The sequence below is a fragment of the Fusarium verticillioides genome, chromosome 2, assembly GCF_000149555.1.
Source record: "Fusarium verticillioides 7600 chromosome 2, whole genome shotgun sequence".
NCBI lineage: Eukaryota > Fungi > Ascomycota > Sordariomycetes > Hypocreales > Nectriaceae > Fusarium > Fusarium verticillioides.
Genome location: NC_031676.1, coordinates 2787883 through 2806755, shown reverse-complemented (window position 1 = coordinate 2806755; position 18873 = coordinate 2787883). Strand labels below are relative to the sequence as shown.

Sequence of the window (18873 nt, the reverse complement as noted above, 5' to 3'; positions counted from 1 at the left end):
GCTTAGATACCAAAGATACGTCCAGATCAACATCAATATGCCCTTGAATACCTAACCAATGGACATCAAGTAATAAATGATGCAAATTGAAAGCGTTCAGTGCATTTGGAGCCTTCTGGTGGGTAGGTATTTTCTACTGTGCATGTTGGTAAATACAGATATAAACTTGGAGACTCTCTTACTATGTCATCGCCTCATTTTTAATTCTGATCGTCCGAAGCCGTATGTTCATCTCGGATGGTCAAATCGCCAATTTACCAGTGGGGCAAGTTTTGCTGGCACTCCATCAGTTCCATTGGCGATCTGGCGATACCTACTTCACACCCTGGGTTGCCAACGTGGCTGACCTCAACGGCGCGTAGTTGTAGCTTTAACAAGCGTTCGATTCAGGGCAACTGAGCTTCCTAAGCACCTATATAAGCTAGATTTCTATAGGTAGATTCTTCTTTATCTCTGCTGTAGTATAAGAATTTACCACATACATACATACCTACCTTGGGTTGTTTATATGCATCTGGAGATAAACTGGCGGGCTGCTACCTTATTTCCTCCTCTCCATCGGCAGTGACAGGTACGGATTCATTGGCGTGCCTGCCACTGCGGGACCCTTCAGGCGGCGCCTTGCCCTTCTGGACGCGTGCACGGACCAAGAGGTAAACAACTGAGAGTGCTTACTGGTCCAATAGCCTGGAAGGAACCGCCCTGCCCCTTGTTTACCCCCTGCTGGGCCCTGAAGCCGTGGCGGTGAACAATTTCACCCTCTTGACTGAGGTGCCCTCCAGCTCCAAACAAAAATCAACATCGCCCTTTGGTCTCTTTCCAACCCAACCCAACCCAACCCACTCTTCCCTCCGTCAAAGCTAGGTCTACTTCAGCTCGACGACTTCGGCCCATTTCTCTCCTCCTTCTCTCTACTCCTCCAGATTACATTCATCCACATCCATCAACATGCGTGAGATTGTAAGTACCTCTCTTTTTTAAGTTCGTGCTGTGCTGTTGCACGCGTTGCGTTTGTCGTGCCCCTGATTCTACCCCGCTGGGCGGTGGCAGCTCAACGACAATGCATGATAGATAGCTAGCAGCTTTCACATACCTTCTGTCAAGACGAAGAAGCTAATCAGATCTTTTCTCTACGATAGGTTCACCTCCAGACCGGTCAGTGCGTAAGTGCTCATCGCTTCCTCAGCGTCGCATGAGGGGGGATACTTACAGTGTTTATCAGGGTAACCAAATTGGTGCTGCTTTCTGGCAAACCATCTCTGGCGAGCACGGCCTCGACAGCAATGGTGTCTACAATGGTACCTCCGAGCTTCAGCTCGAGCGCATGAGTGTTTACTTCAACGAGGTATGCATTAGCAGTCAATGTCAAGAGTTCACACGCTCACACATCTAGGCCTCTGGCAACAAGTATGTTCCCCGAGCCGTCCTCGTCGACCTCGAGCCTGGTACCATGGACGCCGTCCGTGCTGGTCCCTTCGGTCAGCTCTTCCGTCCCGACAACTTCGTTTTCGGTCAGTCCGGTGCTGGAAACAACTGGGCCAAGGGTCACTACACTGAGGGTGCCGAACTTGTCGACCAGGTTCTCGACGTCGTCCGCCGTGAGGCTGAGGGCTGCGATTGCCTCCAGGGTTTCCAGATCACCCACTCTCTCGGTGGTGGTACCGGTGCCGGTATGGGTACTCTGCTCATTTCCAAGATCCGCGAGGAATTCCCTGACCGAATGATGGCCACCTTCTCCGTCGTTCCCTCCCCCAAGGTCTCTGACACCGTCGTTGAGCCCTACAATGCCACCCTCTCCGTCCACCAGCTGGTCGAGAACTCCGATGAGACCTTCTGTATCGATAACGAGGCCCTCTACGATATCTGCATGCGCACCCTGAAGCTGTCCAACCCCTCCTACGGTGACCTCAACTACCTCGTTTCTGCTGTTATGTCCGGTGTCACCACCTGTCTCCGTTTCCCCGGTCAGCTGAACTCCGATCTCCGAAAGCTCGCCGTCAACATGGTGCCTTTCCCTCGTCTACACTTCTTCATGGTTGGATTTGCTCCTCTGACCAGCCGTGGTGCTCACTCTTTCCGCGCTGTCAGCGTTCCTGAGTTGACCCAACAGATGTTCGACCCCAAGAACATGATGGCTGCTTCGGACTTCCGCAATGGTCGCTACCTGACCTGCTCGGCCATTTTGTGAGTGAACCCGATTTGCGCATGGAAATTATTTACTGACTTTGAACAGCCGTGGCCGTGTCGCTATGAAGGAGGTCGAGGATCAGATGCGCAACGTCCAGAACAAGAACTCTTCTTACTTCGTTGAATGGATTCCCAACAACATCCAGACAGCCCTTTGTGCCATCCCTCCCCGAGGACTTACGATGTCTTCGACCTTCATCGGAAACTCCACTTCTATTCAGGAGCTCTTCAAGCGTGTTGGTGAGCAGTTCACTGCCATGTTCCGACGCAAGGCTTTCTTGCATTGGTATACTGGTGAGGGTATGGACGAGATGGAGTTCACTGAGGCTGAGTCCAACATGAATGATCTTGTCTCTGAATACCAGCAGTACCAGGATGCTGGTATTGATGAGGAGGAAGAGGAGTACGAGGAGGAGCTCCCTGAGGGCGAGGAGTAAATCTACTCCGCAGTGTGCTGAAATAACTGGCCGCTATGTTATGTTTGTCGTATAGCCGGCCCGCAACTTCTTTTCGAGTGTAGTTGTTGTAATTCTGGGGTAAAGATATCCTCAATAGTGGCAGTACACCATAGTTGTATGAGCCGAATAAAATTCCAAGAGTACTATTGTACCAATTCAATTCTCAAAGATGGTGAAACTAGCACTGACTTACTCGAACTGGTCACAAGCCAGTTTCGCCGAGGACTCGAAATGTTTCTGTGACATGAAGTTAAGCATCGGCAATCGGACCACATTGACCGACAGGCCCTTGGTGTGCAGTAGGTAGTCATCATGCTGAGCACGTGATGTCATGACTAAGCGCGAAAAGTTGAGCTCCATCAGCTTGTCAACCTCATTCGACGAGTCAATACTGCTGCACGCCCACGGCAGCCATCTTGATACCAATGGCCGCCATGTTTACTCCCAGCCGGGGGAGGGCAATTGGACGAGCTATTGCGGTCTCGCCGTCTGGCCCTGTCAACCTGCCTAGCTTCCTGGTGCCAGCATGGCACGCGACAGCACCCAAGATCGCATCTTCCCGAGCCTCCACTGCCCTCTTCTCCACGACCTCGAAGCGACCATCCAAGCTGGGAAGAACCCCTCTATCGATCCCTCCTGGTGTAGAGCTATCTGTTGGCAAGCCGGTGGCGAACAAGGACTTGACATCATACAAGAAGGTGTACAAGAAAACCATCACTGTAAAGGGACCTTTAGGTATGAGAGAACGGCACCTAGCAACGAGGGGGAAAAATTGCTGACTGGATGTTAGGAGAGCTTGAGCTCGAAGTTCCGGATTATGTGCAGGTGACGCAAGATCCCGAGGCCAAGGTGGTATCGTTGAATGTCCAGGACACTGACGCCAAGGACCAAAAAGCCATGTGGGGTATGTTCACAAGTTATTGTCACGCTTGATGGCATTGGGACTGACAATTGGATAGGAACAACATGGTCTTACCTAAGGAACTATATCATGGGTGTCTCGGAAGGGCACACGGCCATTCTCCGTCTTGTCGGTGTCGGTTACAGAGCGAGTGTCGAAGAGCGAGGTGCTAAAGAGGAATTCCCTGGGCAGCGCTTCCTGTGCCTCAAGCTCGGGTTTACTCATCCTGTCGAGGAGGGAATCCCTCGCGGCGTGACCGTAACGACTCCTGCGCCTACACGTATCCTGATTGAGGGAATTGACCGGGAGACTATCATGTCGTTTGCTGGACGAGTTCGCATGTGGCGTCCTCCGGAGCCTTACAAGGGCAAAGGCGTGTTTATTAACGACCAGACGATCAAACTGAAGCAGAAGAAGATCAAATAGAGAGTTGATATGTCGCAATTTATACTGGCCAACTTGGCGGCTTGGCCTATTAGACGCAGCTGGCGTGTGTATTCTAGTATCATGTACAGATTTTCGTGTACTATTTGACGAGGCATATACAAAACTACATTTTTTTGCAATTCTCGCTTTCATTCAAGTCATGCCCGTTTGTCTTCCTACTCATTTTCCCTTATGACTGCTTGGCGCTCAGAACCTCCTGGACAGCTTCGAGAACCTTGCCGTGAACAGCAGCAGGAGCGGCAATAACGCCCTTGTTGTTGGCCAGAGTGCGTCCTACGCTGAAGTCGAGACGCTTTCCGTGAATGTCAGTTACTTGGCCGCCAGCCTCACGAACAATGAGGTCGCCGGCAGCGTGATCCCAGATCTTCTCCTGATATGTGGCTTTGACAGGCAGACGGAGGTAGATGTCGCCAGCACCGCGGGCAATAGAGCCATACTTAGCCTGACTGTCCATGCGGACACTCTCCTGGGTAATACCGAGCTTCTTCGAGATAAGGGCCTGGTCGTCGTGCGCTGAGTGGCCAGCCTCAACACTCTCGCAGAAGGTAGCCTTGGAGAGATCATCAATGCTTCGCATGGAAATAGGCTTTTCGGCAGCAAGAGCGCCAGAAGTAAGAGGTCGGCTGTTCGCGCCATGGCCCTGCACAGCAGAGAAAACAACACCACGACCCTCATCGGTGGCATTGGAGCCAATGTCGGAGGTAAGACGGGCTGAGTCGTCAACTGGGAGGTTAGGGCAGCCAAGGACACCGACCTTGACGTCACCGTCAACCATGAGACCAAGGCAGACAGCGTATTGGCCACCACGGAGGAAGCCCTTTGTACCGTCAATGGGATCGATTGCCCATATACGACCGCTGGAACCACCCTGGCTGCCACCTCTATCGATCAATTCCAACATATCGTCAACATCCTTGATAGGGCCACCAAGTTGCTTCTCAGCATCTTCATCGTCGAGCTTTGTAGAGCTGACGAGCTCCCAGATAGTCTGCTTCAGGTTTGCATCGTCACGGAGCTGCGCAGCTTCCTCCTCGGCGACGATAGCGTCGTCAGGGAAGTTGTGGCGGAGAGCGGCGATGATGAGGGCCTGGGCGCCAAAGTCGCCAATGGTGACAGGGCTCTTGTCATTCTTATCAACAGTTCCCTTTGCCTTTTCGTGGAAGACGCGCTTGGTGAGAATCGTAGCACGCTGAACGGCCAATTGGGCGATCTGAAGCTCTGAGGCGTAAGATGGAGAAGCCATGGTTGTGAGCGGTCGTTGGAGAAGGATAAGGTGGGAAGAGAGTTGGCGGAGACGGGGAATGAAGGCTGGCGAAACAAGGATAGCCAGGATGAGAGTCAATAAGAAAAGAATAAAGGATCTAGAGAAGAAGAACTTTGGAGTAGCAGTGGGCATACAAGGCAACGCAATGAAATGTAGGCTAATAAGGTAGCTAGGTACTAAGTAACGTGGGATGGCGCAATTGTCCTTGTGTTTTTTATGGTGGTGTTAGAGCTTAGAGCAGACACTGGTTGGTCTCTTTCGGGTCGTCGGGCGGGTCGTCGGGCTCTAGACGAAGGCAATTGGGTCTAAGTAACGTGGGATGCGGGTTGAATGAATGAATGAATGATTGATTGATATGAGAAACGAAGAGGAAGAGAACAGAAGTGGGATGGGCTGTTGCGAAGTCTGAGAACTGAGTATGTAAGCTGCGACGTTTGAAAGTGTTGTTTCAGTTATTGTGTAATCTGAATACAGCTCGAATGCGTCAATTAGATTACTATTCAACTCAAAAGAACCCGAAATATGTTAAACGGAAAACTCAAGTTAGATTTATCATTATATGCATCCATAACGGAGGTTCTGTTGGCAAGGTACAGGTAGTCGTGCAATGGCAGGATTATCTGGTACTTGTAGCTCTCTCAAGCCAACCCCGCCATCAGAACTCCGATATCGATGAGGAGGGGCATTTCTCTCTTCCGTCTCACTAACAGTTTCTTCCCCTGCTCATTAGGTAGCGGAACCACCCGATTGGCCGGACTTTTCAAGCATCAATTCTGCTCAGTTCATACAATCAATCCTTCTATCAATCTCAAGGCGTCATCTCAACTCGACATTCAACGCGATCAATCCTCTTTTGCTTCCAATCAACCAACCAACAACTGTCACCAGAAATGGCCTCTTCTCCACCCTCGCTACGCTCTCTCTACCGCTCCCTTCTTCGCGAGCTACCACCTCGACCAATCCTCGCCTCACCACGCTCTCCTCTTCACTCCCGCCTTCGAGATTCCTTTTCTTCCAGCTCCAAGGCGGCGACATCGCAAGACGCCCGCGCCCGCGCCGACGCCGCTGCCCAGGCCATCGCATATCTTCGATCCCAGCGCATGTATGCCACGTTACTCGAGCGTTATAACCCTGGTATGGGTATGGATGAGGAGGAGCGTGTTCGCTTAACTGCTAGGAGGGTCGGCATGGATTTGCCAGTCGAGTACAAGTAAAGGATTCACGGCGAAATTGAAATGAGAAAAGAGACGGGAGAAGGGAGAAGCGGATGCAAAAGGGCTTCAAAGGCCATGAATCGTCAAAGTGAAACGGACCATGACTTATCGACCCATCGAATGAATCTAAACACCACCAAGCGGTTTCCAACAGTGAATCTGCAGATGGGAAAATAGGCCAGATGGCATCCGGCACTCAAGAAAATGGCAGTGGAGAAAATGGCTGAGATTCAGCCCAAACCCTTCCTTCAATGTACGAACAAGTGTATGGAACAGAACGGAAAAGACACAGATGCAATACCCGAGCATCATTCGATTATAAGGAACAACCATATCATCATCATATCTCATATAAAAGGACATCTTTGGTCCAGGATCAACAAATTATATACAGAATAATAGCGTTTCCAATCATCAAGCCCATTTGGCTCAGGGGTATCAACTTCTACTCACTTCGCCTCACTTCACCTCACTTGGCCTTCTAGACACTGCCCACACCTCTGTCTTCGAGCGACTCATCCCAGCCACCCATTTGCAACAGCCACTCTCCCAGGCGCTCTTTCACGAGCGTAATGTTATCGCCTAATGCGCTCTTCCATTGATCTTGAACGAGACGGACCTTTTCCTTCAAATCCTCGGTAAGTCGGCGTTCTTCTGATTGCCGCATCTGCACCGCCTGTGCATTGCTATCTGCCTTGGGAATTGCGTTTCCGTTCTCATCTTGAGTCTGCGTCTCGAGGACCTTGCCTTTGGCGTGAACCACAGCCTCTTTGACCTCGTGAAGTAGACACAACAGGTTGGTGTGCGACTCGATGAACTGATACGTGCTCTTCTCGGCGTGAAGCAGCAAGCTAAAAAGATACTGCATCGGATGCTCGACGTAGGATGGATTTTCCTCAATTTCCGATGCTGGAATCTGAATGTTGAAGCCATCCAGATCAAGAGGAATGTTGTCCAGTAGCTCACAAAGCGGAGGCGCAATATCCCAAAATGCCGACAGCTGCAGTGCAACACCATGATCCACAGCCTTTTCAACCACTCCTCGGAAGTCTCGGGTCCGTTCCAGAACCTCGTGAGCGAACGCATATTCACGCTTGGCAGCGTCTTCAGCAAAGAAAGCCTCAGCTGACTTGAGCTTCTCAGTATTTCCGGAAAGTCGGTAAGGGGTCAGTACAACCTCGCAATATCGACCGTTGCGGTCCGAAAGAAGATCGTAGATGGCACGGTAAAGACTCTCTCGTGCCTCGAAGACCCATTTAAGCAGCGTCAATTTTTCCAGAAGTTCTGGTCTATCATCGCCCTCCTCCTGTGGCATGTCCGCGTCTATCTGCCCGTTATCGAATAGATGTCGGGCTAGATCGTCAAACAGCTCTGTGGCACTAGAGATACGCCCTGTCAGTAGTTCGTTCAAAGGCAGTACCACCTGATTCTGGAACAATTCGTATTCGGACTTTTCCAAGTCCTTTTTCTTTGTTATCTCGCCGGCCTTTGCATCAGCATCAATAGCTCCTGCATCAGCATAACTCAAGCTGCCAGCATTGATCTCATTCTGCAAGTTTGTACGCAAAGCTTGCCGGCGCTCAGACGCTGCTTTGGAAAATTGCTCTCGACGTTTAGTGCTTTCGACAGTGAACCGTTCCTTCGTTTTGGCCAATTCATCGAGTTGACTCAGAGCTCTCACAGCTGTTCTGATGGATGTCAACTCAGGATGTTTGTTATTGACAGCGGGGTGGTGTCTTGGATAAGGAGGAGGCATAGTGACAAGGCGGGAAACATCCAAGTGGTCGCGGTTGATCGTCGAACAGGGACTAGAGCCCATGTTTGATGTGGTGGCGAAGCCAAATTGTTGAGGAGTCAAGTTGGGCTCCGACGGATCATGCCAGCCTGTCTTTTCAGGAGGATACTCGGATGAAGAGCCTGGCTCCTCGTATACTACAGACGGCTGGTCCTCCTCGACCCACTGTGTTTTAGTTACGCCCATATACTTCGACTCTCTCTTGGAACGTCCGAGATGGGAAGCTTCGCCTTGCGAATCTGACTCCCACCAACGGCTCGGAGGACGACCCCGTGAGCTGCCATTTTCATAGTTTTCGCTGACGCTCATACTCAAAATTGGCGATAACGAGGGCATATAATTGCTGGACCAGTTCACATTTGGTGGGTTGTTCCCGCTCGGCGACGTCGGGACATTGACTGTCTTAGAGGCAGACTGAGGACTTTCCCCCAAATTCGAACCTATAGAGCCTCGACGAGAAGGCCCTGGCTCAGATAACCCAGGAGTCCACTGATCTTGCGAAGAGGCTGACTCTCGCCTGTGGCTGACCATCGGCCGAAATAAGTCGCGGGTGAGGTCAAAGATCTCGGAGCCCATAGCCCCAATAGCGACAGAATATCGTTCTCGTCTGATCCTTGATTCGTTGACAACAAAGTCGGCGAACATACGCACCCTATCCGCGTCAGTAGCGGCTCTCGATTCTCTAATCGCAAATTCGCGGAACCGATCGATAGTCCCTTCTTCAAACTGATCGGCAGTTTGAGTCGTAACCACATGTTTCGATACCAACATCCCGGCGGAAGGGGGCCGAGAAGACTCCCTGACCCTCGAGACTGATGCCACGGATCCGGATCTAGGAGGTGGGGTAGGGAGCGCTTTTGGAGCAACAACCTTTGAGCTGCTGGCATATATTGGTTGCTTAGAAGCGTTGGGGGAGAAAGGGGGGGTTTCCGCTTCCTGAGGCAGCTTCCCTGATGCTGGGGCTCTAGGGGTCGAGTTTCGAGAGTCTTGCGATGCGAGTGCGCCACTCACAGGGGTCGATTTACTGATTGATGTCCGTGACAGATCAGTGGTATTTGGTACCATTATGTTGGCCATAGACTCGGGTCGAGTCCGTTCATCTATAGAGCCACGGACACTATGTCGGGTCCGACTCTCAGCCCTTCGTTGCAAAATCGTTTTATCATGTCTAACTGCCTTTTGCCGATTGAGCCCGCCAATACTCGATGAGGACCCCAGAGCAGGTTCAACAGGTTGGGTGGATGGTAGCGACGTGTCAATCCTGAGACCCGGTGAGCGGCTTCGGTTTGAAGGACCTGGTTGACTTCCCGTCTCGCTCCAATCTGCAGGTGTTGGAGGAACAGGACCGAGTTCTGTGACACCGGTAGGTGGTCGGCGTCTTTTGGTAGGAGGAGATATGATGGGCACTGTATTCCTATCTATTGATTGTACGCTTTGCGACCTGCTTGAAGCAGGTGGGGGCCCTGGTGGCGGAGGTGGGAGAGGCATGCCTGGTTCCCATCTGGTTTGAGACGCTGAGCGTGAGCGAGCAGATGTGGGTGTCTCCACGGCTCCTGCAGATACGGCTCTTCGAGCCGCTGGCGGCCCATGAATCATGGGACCAGTCATCCCATGCTCGGGAGTAGGTTGATGAAACGAAGTTTGTACGATCATGCTCTGTCGATGGGCTTGAGGAGGCGGCGGCTGAGGTGGAGGAGTACTAGAGTTGTCCATATCTCTACGGCGGCTCAAGGATGGCAGAAAGCGGCGATCTCGTGAACCATTTCGCCCATTTACACCTGGCGGAGGAGGAGGAAACGATGCATTGGCTGGTTCAGGCGAAGGCCGATGCACCATTGTGCTAAGTCGAGGCGGTGGAGTCGGAGTACCAGCTGGTGTAGAGTCGAAGACGGTACTCATGGGACGCTGCTGTTGACTTCTAGGCGGACTGTATGGCGGAGGCGGCATTGGCGACACTGATGCATGTTAGAACGCTGGCAACAACATGATGTTTAGTTATTAATCACTTGCCTTGGACTTCGCCAGCATATTGAACGGCGCGCTCGGCGACAGCAGCCTGTGTGGGAACCCATTCTTGGGGGTTGTATGGCTGTATGCTACTGCCAGGTGTTTGGACAGCGGAGTGAAAATGACTGGAGCTCATGGACACGGCAGATATGGGCGTATGTAGAGGGTTGTTGAAGGCACCTACAGACGATGTCGTGAGAGGAAGAAGGCCTTGCCGGAGTCGCGCCGCTTCGTGAGAAGTCATGATGAAAGATCAGAGGGACCAAGCGACTATGGACTAAGAATTCACTCGAGCGCTAGGTCCAGGGTCCCTGTTTCAAGCCACAACACCAAAAGATGAGGGAAGTCTAACTTAGAAACAGCTGGGTATCGTGTCAGGGCTGTCTCTTTGGTCGGTTGGTTCTGGTACGTGGGGTGCTAGGGATTGGATGGATCCGCGGGGTGGGCGGCGCGTGCGAGCAGCAGCCCAGCAGCAGCAGTAGAGTGAGTCGATGCTCAGGTGAGGATCGAAGCAGCCGAGACTATTTTGAGACGACAAGGAATAGGTATGACTATGATGACTCTCGATCTGGCCTGGCACAGCACAGCCGGAAGAGAGACCCGACAGAGAGACGTAAGTGTGTAAGTAGGTATTGGACGTTGCAGGTGAGGCTCTGTGTGTGTAAAGGACGCTGCAGCTTGTCGAAGTTGGTCAATTGACACGGAGGTAACGAATATCTCTCATCAAGCCATTCACCGTAGCTGCGGTGAGGACGAAGAGTACGTCCCCTAATGCGCAAGCAACCAACCAACCAAATAAGAAACAGAGATGTGATTGAGGATTGGACTGCCCTTGGATGTGAAAGGTGAAAAGAGAGAAAGTGGTTGGGAGAGGGGCTCTGTAAAGGGAAATGGATGTACAGGTCGCAGTTGGAGTAGGTACTAGGTAGGTATGTAGTAGCAGGAGATAGACCCCTGCATACAAGTCAAGTCAGTTCACCTTTTACGGCAAGATGTTGAAATCACGACACCTCTTTTTTTTCTGGCGGTGTCAGCGGGAGCAGGACTGAAGCACTAGCAGAAGCAAGTGCATTTTCGAGTTGATAACTGGAAACCGTTCTTGGTTCTCTGTTTATTGCCGGAGAGCCAAGCCCTGCCTACAGTGTGTACCTGCTTTGCTGGGGTGGTCGAGCTAATATTACATGGATGGATGATGGACGCTATCAAAAGGTGGGACAAAGAGATATGTACTAAGTTACAAGGTATGTATGCTTCATGGGAACTTTGTCCACGGCCAATTGGCAATAGAAACAGAGGATGGGTTACAAGCATGGCTTTCACTATCAGGCACTAGTTAAGCTCGAGGGGATTCTACTAGGCATGACGATGATAGAGCATCTTCGACCGCTTCTTGCAGAGTATGTAGGTAATTCAGCTGACAAAGTTGAAAGATGGCGTTCTTTGAATGTCCTAGTTAGTTGGGGTATCTGTAGATCCTACGGAGTAGAGGATGGTGCATTGGCGTAGTACGGAGCTATGGACACTAATCAGTTGAACGCTGCTTGATTTGTGCCTGTTGTGTTGTGTGAGTGCTGTGAACGAAAAGGCAACAGAAAACTTGCCATGTTGCTTGTCTGTCACCATACAAATACGTTGATTATCCCACATGGAAGCTGATGAAGGACTTGATCGATCTTCCTATGTACATACACTCCGACCCCGCTGAGCGGAAAAGGTTGGGATAGACTTGGAGAGAAGCTAAGTTTGGAGCGATCCGTCGTGGTTCTATTCTTAGACTCATCCCTCAGCATCTATTGGCTGACAAGGATTGACTATGCAAGTTGAGTGTGGATGTCGGCGCTTAATGGACGACCCTCGCTGCCTGTCACATTTCTCTATGTAGGTGCGTACTCTCTGAAACTCTCGAAACCCATGGACCGGCCGGAAAGACAAACGTCCTCACGGCTGGATCGAACTGCTGCATGAGATCCATGTGCAGGGGGGCCTTCATGCTGTGGGCTGATGTTGACTTTTGATCGCTAAACTGAATACTCCTTGCAGACTGCAGAGTGCCATTGGAATCCCCGGGGACCAAGTTATCCGAAGAGAACAGAATAACAACTCAAAAGACGGTCAACAAATAGAGTTTCAACTACCATGGGCCGTTTAAGAACAAAAATATGCTTGATGGAGTTGATTCCATAGTCAAGGCCACCGATCAAATAGCTTATAAATCTAAGCTGGGGTCAAACCTAGAGTGATTTGTTTCTATGAATAGATCGACCATGGTATAGGTGAGGCAGTAGTACTCCGTACAGATCTGGCTGATTTAACCCATCACTCTTTTTTGAGATCACACCTAATCTGTAAAGGGAGGTAACAGAACCTGAACCCCTATCATGCAGTGATGAAAAGCCTTAGGTAAACCTAGCACAATTTTGTATATATTTAGCAGACCTCGCGGAGTTGACCAGATACTCTTGGCATCTTGGTTCAATGTCAGAAGCTTTCTTGGGCCTCAGGGTCTGTATGTATGCTGATCATACCCTTGTCCAAGCTGGCATGAAGTATGGTCATAATGGGGAGCCATATTTAAGTCCAGAAGCTGCTCTCAACCTCTAAGTTGCCCATCGGGTTTCTCGGATAACTTTTGGCCACCCGTACGAAATCCTTCATGATATCGTTCAGATCCGACAATGGAAGCTATCGAGCTTGACGGGCGTGTATTGTCCCTTTAAACCGATACACTGCATTGGCTGGTCCAGTTATCTATCATAAAGCTAACCGATATTCAGAGTCCTTTCGTTGAGTGTTTTATCTTGAGCCTTTACGCAACTGTTTCTATGATCAATTGGGATGCCATTCGCAAGCAAGGCACTTGTGATCATGGGGGCCTAATCTTGGTGGAAAAGCTTCGCCAGTTGACATAACGGAACAAGAGGGTACGGATCATCGACTTCTCGTTGATTGCCACATGGGAACCCTCGATGTATCCTTTCCCCGTTATCTACTTGTATTAGTCCTCCATCAGGAAGAAGATTTCTTACCGAGGCTGAAGAGAAGATTGTTTTGGTTATCGATAAAAATGACGAGGCTGGGTCTTGACTCTTAGGTTGCTCTGAAATGAGCCCCACTTGAAGCTAGCTCTAGGACATTGGAAAAAGGTGGGGGCACAAGGCTCAAGTAAAATTCTAGAGGATTCTTCTCCAACAAACTCTCCTCTCTTTTCAACTCTTCACGTTCTGCTCTTCTCTCTCTACCTTTCCTTTGCTATTTATTGACTTATTGGCCACTGCTCACTCTCTTTCCTTTCAACATCTTCTCTACACCTCCTTCACTAAACTGTAAGTACATACGATGCTTCTTTGCACCAATTGTCGCATCTTTCATGATGAGATATCCAGCTGGCACCAGTCATAGAGTGACTTGTACTCCCTTCATTGATGACCAACATGCTGTGGTCTAAGACCATTTCTGATCCCAATTGCGACTCTGCTCTTTCATATTCACCCCGATGAATTTCTGTTTGGAGTCGAAGCTAACAGATTCAAAGTCATCATCTAGTACACCCCTTCGACCGACTTCACAATGGTTCTACACAACCCCAACAACTGGCACTGGGTCAACAAGGACGTCTCAGCATGGGCCAGATCCTACTTTGACGAGAGCCTCACAAAGGTTCAGGCCGAGGAGGGTGAGGTCAAGGCCAAGATTGATAAGATCCAGAGCATGGATGGCGATGTCGATGTCAGCCAACGCAAGGGCAAGGTAATTACCATCTTTGACGTCAAGCTGGTGCTCCAATATTCTGGTAAGGGAATGCGGTGACTTTGACTGCAAACATGACAACTAACCATTCAGGATCTGCTCCCGGTGAGGATGATGTTTCTGGTACCATTACTGTGCCTGAGATCGCCCACGACACGGAAGAAGACGAGTACGTGGTACGTAAAACCTCCCCTGCTCTTTCGCCTTCCGTGTTGCCGTAGAATAAACCTCGCTAAGAACCCTCGTAGTTCGACGTAGACATCTTTGCCGAGTCAAAGGAGAAGCAACCCGTGAAGGATCTTGTCCGATCAATGATCGTGCCCCAGCTGCGCCAGGAATTCCAGAAGCTTGCCGGCGCCCTCATCGCCGAGCATGGTAAGGATATCCAGCATGCTCCCGGCTCCAACCCCTCAAGCGGTTTCTCGACCCCCAAGATTCACCCTCAGAGCTCCACTCCTAAGCCAGCCGCCACTTCCAGCACTCAAAGTAAGACCGGCGGTGTCGTAAACACCACTACTGTGACCGACAACGAAGAGTTCCGAACTACTGCTGAAGAACTGTACCAAACCTTTGTCGACCCTCAACGAATCGCTGCTTTCACACGATCTCCTCCCAAGGTCTTCGATGGCGCCAAGGTCGGTGGAAAGTTTGAGCTGTTCGGCGGCAATGTGTCTGGCGAGTATCTCGAGCTCGAGGAGCCTAAGAAGATCACACAAAGCTGGCGACTGAACCAGTGGCCTGCCGGTCACTTCTCCAAGCTGCACATCGAGTTTGACCAGAACGACGTCGACCACGTAACCGTTATGCGAGTCAAGTGGGAGGGTGTTCCTGTCGGCCAGGAGGACGTTACCAAGCGCAACTGGCTCGAGTACTACGTTAAGAGCATCAAGCAGACTTTCGGGTAAGTTCATTGATGGCTCTTCTTGCTTAGTTACTTATACTGACTACGAGGCCTTAGCTTCGGCACCATTTTGTAAGCATGCTACAAGACTAAGGAGTCGTGGAGTTGGGGTAAACACAAGGATAATACGCTCTCTAGATGAGGGTAGTGACGGGGGGTTGCATGGTCGCTGCTTTGGTGGAGGAGGGCGAGGGTCGTCTTGGGTGATCTACACAAGACCTAGAAGCGTGTGGTTACGATATCATGAGAGACGTAAAGTAAAGCAAAATGAAATAATGCATCAATGGTCAAGAGTCATATTGTGTCATGAGTTATACGAAGAATGTCTGATGCCTCGTATGTTCGCGTAGTGCGCCTCTCGCACCATACTCATTGTCCCATTCGTCCTTTCTTTGTTTCTTCCGAGTCACTCTGTTGTCCACCAGATGATACACTGGGTTTCAACATGGCATCTTCTTCACCTCCCTTTCTCGTTGGAAGCCGCAGTTTGCCCAGATCAAATTCTGCCACTGTATATCCAGACGACAAGCCAGTCACTTTATTGGACAGAGCCATTGTCGCGGTCCCAGCCAGAAAGACATGTTGCCCCATCCAGGAAGTCAACGCTGGCGGACCAAGCCATATACGGTATATTCCAACAATGATGGAAAAGCAACCGAGGATAATAAATACGGTGGCAGCACTGATGTAATACCCGGTGTTCTTGTTTTCCCTCCATCCAACGTAGAAAGGATACTCAGCATCACGAAATGATTCTTCAGGAGCCAAAACTCTTTCTTCCCCAAAAGGTAAGAAACCAGCCTTCAAGTTCTCCGAGTCCAGCAGTTTTGTGGTCTTGATAGATGCCATGACTGCTCTGATGATTGCACTAACACCGCTGAGAAGCGTGGCATCTGGGCTCTTGACCAAATCATCTAAATGACAGGCCGTAACTCTTGTAAACGTGATATCTATAATTCCATACTCTATGCATCAAGCTTGAGTCGGTCAAGCATAGCGTCGATCTTGCCTTGTAGGATCTGGTAGTTGATGGCGTCTGAAACAAACTCATCCTCTGCTTCCGCTCCATCTAACGTTCTCACGGCACCTCCACCATTGGCTTGTCCATTCCTGTCGTTCTCCTTCTTAAACGTGGGTTTAGTATCAGTAGAAACGCCGTCTGCAGCATCTGTCGATATCTCAGCTTGTTGTGCCATCGCAGCAGCTAATTCTGCATCGATCTCTCCCTCCTCATCCATCATGTCTTCCAGACCTGCATCCTCAAAGCGATATCGAAATCGATCGTCCAGGTAATACCGAATATCGTCCAACAATTCGATAGTATCTGTCTCTTCTCGAACAGTGATCCGTTGGGCAGACTCTGCAATGAGAGCTTGGAAGTCTTCCTCATCTATGTAGTCCTCTAAGCGATAAGCAAGATAACGCGCAGCAAATTCTTCCAACCGCTGGACACGAAGATCCCACGCTGCATGTATCACGTCATAAATGTTGACGGGCTCCATCTCTATTTGTTCGTCCTCCTCAGCTGCCTCGCCAATTCTTTGCGCCTCACCATGAGTGCGGTCTACCAGCACATTGGAGGTACCGCTACCAAGCGTGCTGATGGTCAGAGCAGCTTTACTCTTAAGATTATCGAGGAACAGCATATCTGCAGCATATAATAGGTCCAAAGCGTGCTCAAGGGGACAGCTGACAGTCTCGGTGTAGAGGTAAGTAAGGATGATTTCAAGAACGGCGGGCGTGCAATCGACGGTGATGATTCGGAGATGCTGATCTCGTTTGGACTCGACGAAATCGCCCGAAAACATCTTCTCAAAGTACTCGCTGCGAATGAGCATCGCCTTGTGGGCGGGATAAAGGACTGATTTGCGTTTGATGATTGATTCTTGGTCTCCGGCTGGGCCAATAGGTATAGTAGGGACGTCTCTTGTTGGCGTCGTCTGACCAGACTTTTCATCCTCGATATCGATGGGCTCATCAGCGCGAAGGATGACATCTGCAAACATTGAGTTGTCATACTTCCACTTGATATCTTTCACCTGGTCCGTATCAACAACCATTTTGAGTCCGAGGACATTTAGTTTGAAGAAAGTTTCGAACTGTCCTCGAGCCCGGTCAACTTCGGATTGATACCGCTGGCGAGCAAGTCTCCTGTCTCCGCCTGCGAGAATATTCTCCCATAGAGATTCAACTTCGAGCTGCTTGCTGACCTTGTCTAAGCCCTTGAAAACTTCTTCTTCAGAGTCGGCACCACCCACAGGTGCGATATCACGAGGAACCTCGCCCAAGTAGAGATATCTCAAGACAATGATGAAAGACTGCACAGGTACAGCGCTGGCAAGTTTCCATGTGGTAGTATCTGGGACAGCAGCAAGTTTGGCACGGAAATAGGGTGACCGTGCTATGAGGATGAATTTGTGAAGATCGAAAGAACGGGAGCCTGAAACAAGGGTGATATCTGTTGTTTTGGGACTTGTACGGCCAAGAAGAGTTGAAATGTGAGTTGACCAGTAGACATAAGGATCTGAGGACTTGGAGAAGTCATATTGAAGGAGAAGGTTGCGGATGCGATCATTGAGGGCGTTGTAGATGCATCGTTCCCCTTGGAAAGTATTTCTTTCTGCTAGGGCGCCTGGGGAGTGTTAGTAGGTGACTGGATCCCATGACTTGTAAGTGCCAGGTTGGCAAGATATTTGCTGATGATGAAACTACAATAGCGACAATTGTATAAGTGTAAACGTAGATCTTTTGGATGGGGTGAAGGAAGAAGGTTGACACAGCTGCCGAGGGGTAAACCTGCAGGCGGTATTTATACTGCTTGATCAAGGCAGCAATTGCGCCACTTGAGGCAGATAAACCTTAACTGATCTTGACTTCTGTGATTATGGCCTACTATAGGGGTCTCACTGTTTAAGCCTTTGTCTGAAAAGTTAAAAGCTTGATAGCCCGGTATAAGGCTGACAGCAACTAAAGAAAAAAATAATAACAAGTGTAAACATACCAGATTCTAATAATAGCCGGACAAGCTCATAGTGACCGCATAAACTTGCCTGCTTGTGTCAGTTCCAAGCTCTGCTGACTTGAAGGTACTCCCAGCACTTACAATGATGAGAGGCGTGTAATCGAAACGATCCTTGCCATTGATGTTCACACCCTGACTGATGAGCTCTTGACATCTCTTCAGATCGCCATGTCGACACGCCATAAGGAATTCATTGAACTCAGGGCTCTCGTCGAGAGGATTCTCTTCGAGAAGAACGCCACTCTCGATGAGTCGAGTCTCTTCGCCAAGCTTGCCCTCGAGTTCAAATTTGCGGAGAACCATTGTTTGAGTAAGAATATTAGAGTAGAGCTAGAGAGATGACTGTCTCTTTTCAGGTGATCTTCAAGTATGAAAAGAGGTTTATTCTGGTTACTGCTTTATCTCCGAAACCCGCCCGCTCGTTTATAGTTTCATGATTATCAAAGCATGGGGATGCCCACTCCAAGGAAAAAGTCGCCATCCCCTCGGGGGACAAGAAAACAGCGAACCTTAATATGGGGTGTCAAAATAAACTCAGCAAAAGTTATCCTAAAATTATGCCTATATCACCTAAATATTTTTATCACCTAGGATTAAGGTCCTGTGTTTTCTTTCCTCCCCTAGCCATCATCACAGCAGGCTGGAATCAGCCAATGACGGGCTACATTTCTTTCGCATCGAGGTTCTCATGGGATCACGTGCCCAATCCCGTTATCCTTCTATTGAAATATCGAACATGGCTTACATGCATAACATCCAAGCCCGCTTCCTCCGAGCATTGCCATGTTGTTGACTGACAATCATTCTTTGAGGTTGGAATCTGACGTATATACTTGACTTGTTCGTTTGCATGTTGTTTTAGTTTCTGTCTCTTTGTCTTGCTTGATGATCTTTTTTTTTGCTTCTCTAGCAAAATGAAGCCTTGATTCA

At 49.8% G+C, this 18873-nt stretch overlaps 8 protein-coding genes across 17 annotated transcripts; 4 read left to right on the top strand and 4 right to left on the bottom strand.

The window, feature by feature from the left end:
• Window positions 1–70: 70 nt before the first annotated feature.
• On the bottom strand, window positions 71–5852 carry FVEG_04083 (3'(2'),5'-bisphosphate nucleotidase). Of its 6 annotated transcripts, XM_018891787.1 has the most exons (5): window positions 2225–5852; window positions 1553–2169; window positions 1211–1500; window positions 183–1145; window positions 71–136 (listed from the first exon to the last, which is right to left on the bottom strand). In XM_018891787.1, the coding sequence occupies exon 1, from the start codon at window positions 5387–5389 to the stop codon at window positions 4163–4165; it is 1227 nt and encodes a 408-aa protein (XP_018748358.1). In that variant the 5' UTR covers window positions 5390–5852; the 3' UTR covers window positions 71–136; window positions 183–1145; window positions 1211–1500; window positions 1553–2169; window positions 2225–4162. The 6 variants fall into 6 exon arrangements, with proteins under 6 accessions (XP_018748358.1, XP_018748357.1, XP_018748355.1 ...); XM_018891786.1 differs by having other exon boundaries at window positions 1211–5852; XM_018891784.1 differs by having other exon boundaries at window positions 183–1500; window positions 1553–5852.
• On the top strand, window positions 750–2829 carry FVEG_04081 (tubulin beta chain). Its single transcript, XM_018891780.1, has 5 exons — window positions 750–960; window positions 1140–1163; window positions 1223–1345; window positions 1394–2184; window positions 2234–2829. Exons 1-5 carry the CDS (start codon window positions 949–951, stop codon window positions 2622–2624), a joined length of 1341 nt encoding a protein of 446 aa, XP_018748359.1. The 5' UTR covers window positions 750–948; the 3' UTR covers window positions 2625–2829.
• Window positions 3017–4179, top strand: FVEG_04082 (hypothetical protein). The gene is made up of 3 exons (XM_018891781.1): window positions 3017–3380; window positions 3436–3549; window positions 3605–4179. The coding sequence occupies exons 1-3, from the start codon at window positions 3071–3073 to the stop codon at window positions 3970–3972; spliced, it is 792 nt and encodes a 263-aa protein (XP_018748360.1). The 5' UTR covers window positions 3017–3070; the 3' UTR covers window positions 3973–4179.
• Window positions 5853–5936: 84 nt separating the features above from the next.
• On the top strand, window positions 5937–11313 carry FVEG_04084 (hypothetical protein). The gene is made up of 2 exons (XM_018891788.1): window positions 5937–7109; window positions 7615–11313. The coding sequence occupies exon 1, from the start codon at window positions 6148–6150 to the stop codon at window positions 6469–6471; it is 324 nt and encodes a 107-aa protein (XP_018748361.1). The 5' UTR covers window positions 5937–6147; the 3' UTR covers window positions 6472–7109; window positions 7615–11313.
• Window positions 6770–11174, bottom strand: FVEG_04085 (hypothetical protein). The gene is made up of 2 exons (XM_018891789.1): window positions 10277–11174; window positions 6770–10221 (listed from the first exon to the last, which is right to left on the bottom strand). The coding sequence occupies exons 1-2, from the start codon at window positions 10515–10517 to the stop codon at window positions 6953–6955; spliced, it is 3510 nt and encodes a 1169-aa protein (XP_018748362.1). The 5' UTR covers window positions 10518–11174; the 3' UTR covers window positions 6770–6952.
• Window positions 11314–12872: 1559 nt separating the features above from the next.
• Window positions 12873–15258, top strand: FVEG_04086 (hypothetical protein). 5 transcript variants are annotated; one of them, XM_018891790.1, is made up of 5 exons: window positions 12873–13596; window positions 13806–14063; window positions 14114–14196; window positions 14269–14921; window positions 14979–15258. In XM_018891790.1, exons 2-5 carry the CDS (start codon window positions 13841–13843, stop codon window positions 14995–14997), a joined length of 978 nt encoding a protein of 325 aa, XP_018748363.1. In that variant the 5' UTR covers window positions 12873–13596; window positions 13806–13840; the 3' UTR covers window positions 14998–15258. The 5 variants fall into 5 exon arrangements, with proteins under 5 accessions (XP_018748363.1, XP_018748365.1, XP_018748364.1 ...); XM_018891792.1 differs by having other exon boundaries at window positions 14269–15258; XM_018891791.1 differs by lacking the exon at window positions 12873–13596 and having other exon boundaries at window positions 13745–14063.
• A 32-nt stretch (window positions 15259–15290) lies between these two features.
• Window positions 15291–15770, bottom strand: FVEG_15398 (hypothetical protein; the record flags this gene model as incomplete). Its single annotated transcript, XM_018904522.1, has 1 exon — window positions 15291–15770. The coding sequence occupies one exon, from the start codon at window positions 15768–15770 to the stop codon at window positions 15291–15293; it is 480 nt and encodes a 159-aa protein (XP_018748368.1).
• A 116-nt stretch (window positions 15771–15886) lies between these two features.
• On the bottom strand, window positions 15887–18246 carry FVEG_04087 (hypothetical protein; the record flags this gene model as incomplete). Its single annotated transcript, XM_018891795.1, has 3 exons — window positions 15887–17553; window positions 17923–17971; window positions 18025–18246. The coding sequence occupies 3 exons, from the start codon at window positions 18244–18246 to the stop codon at window positions 15887–15889; spliced, it is 1938 nt and encodes a 645-aa protein (XP_018748369.1).
• Window positions 18247–18873: the final 627 nt, after the last annotated feature.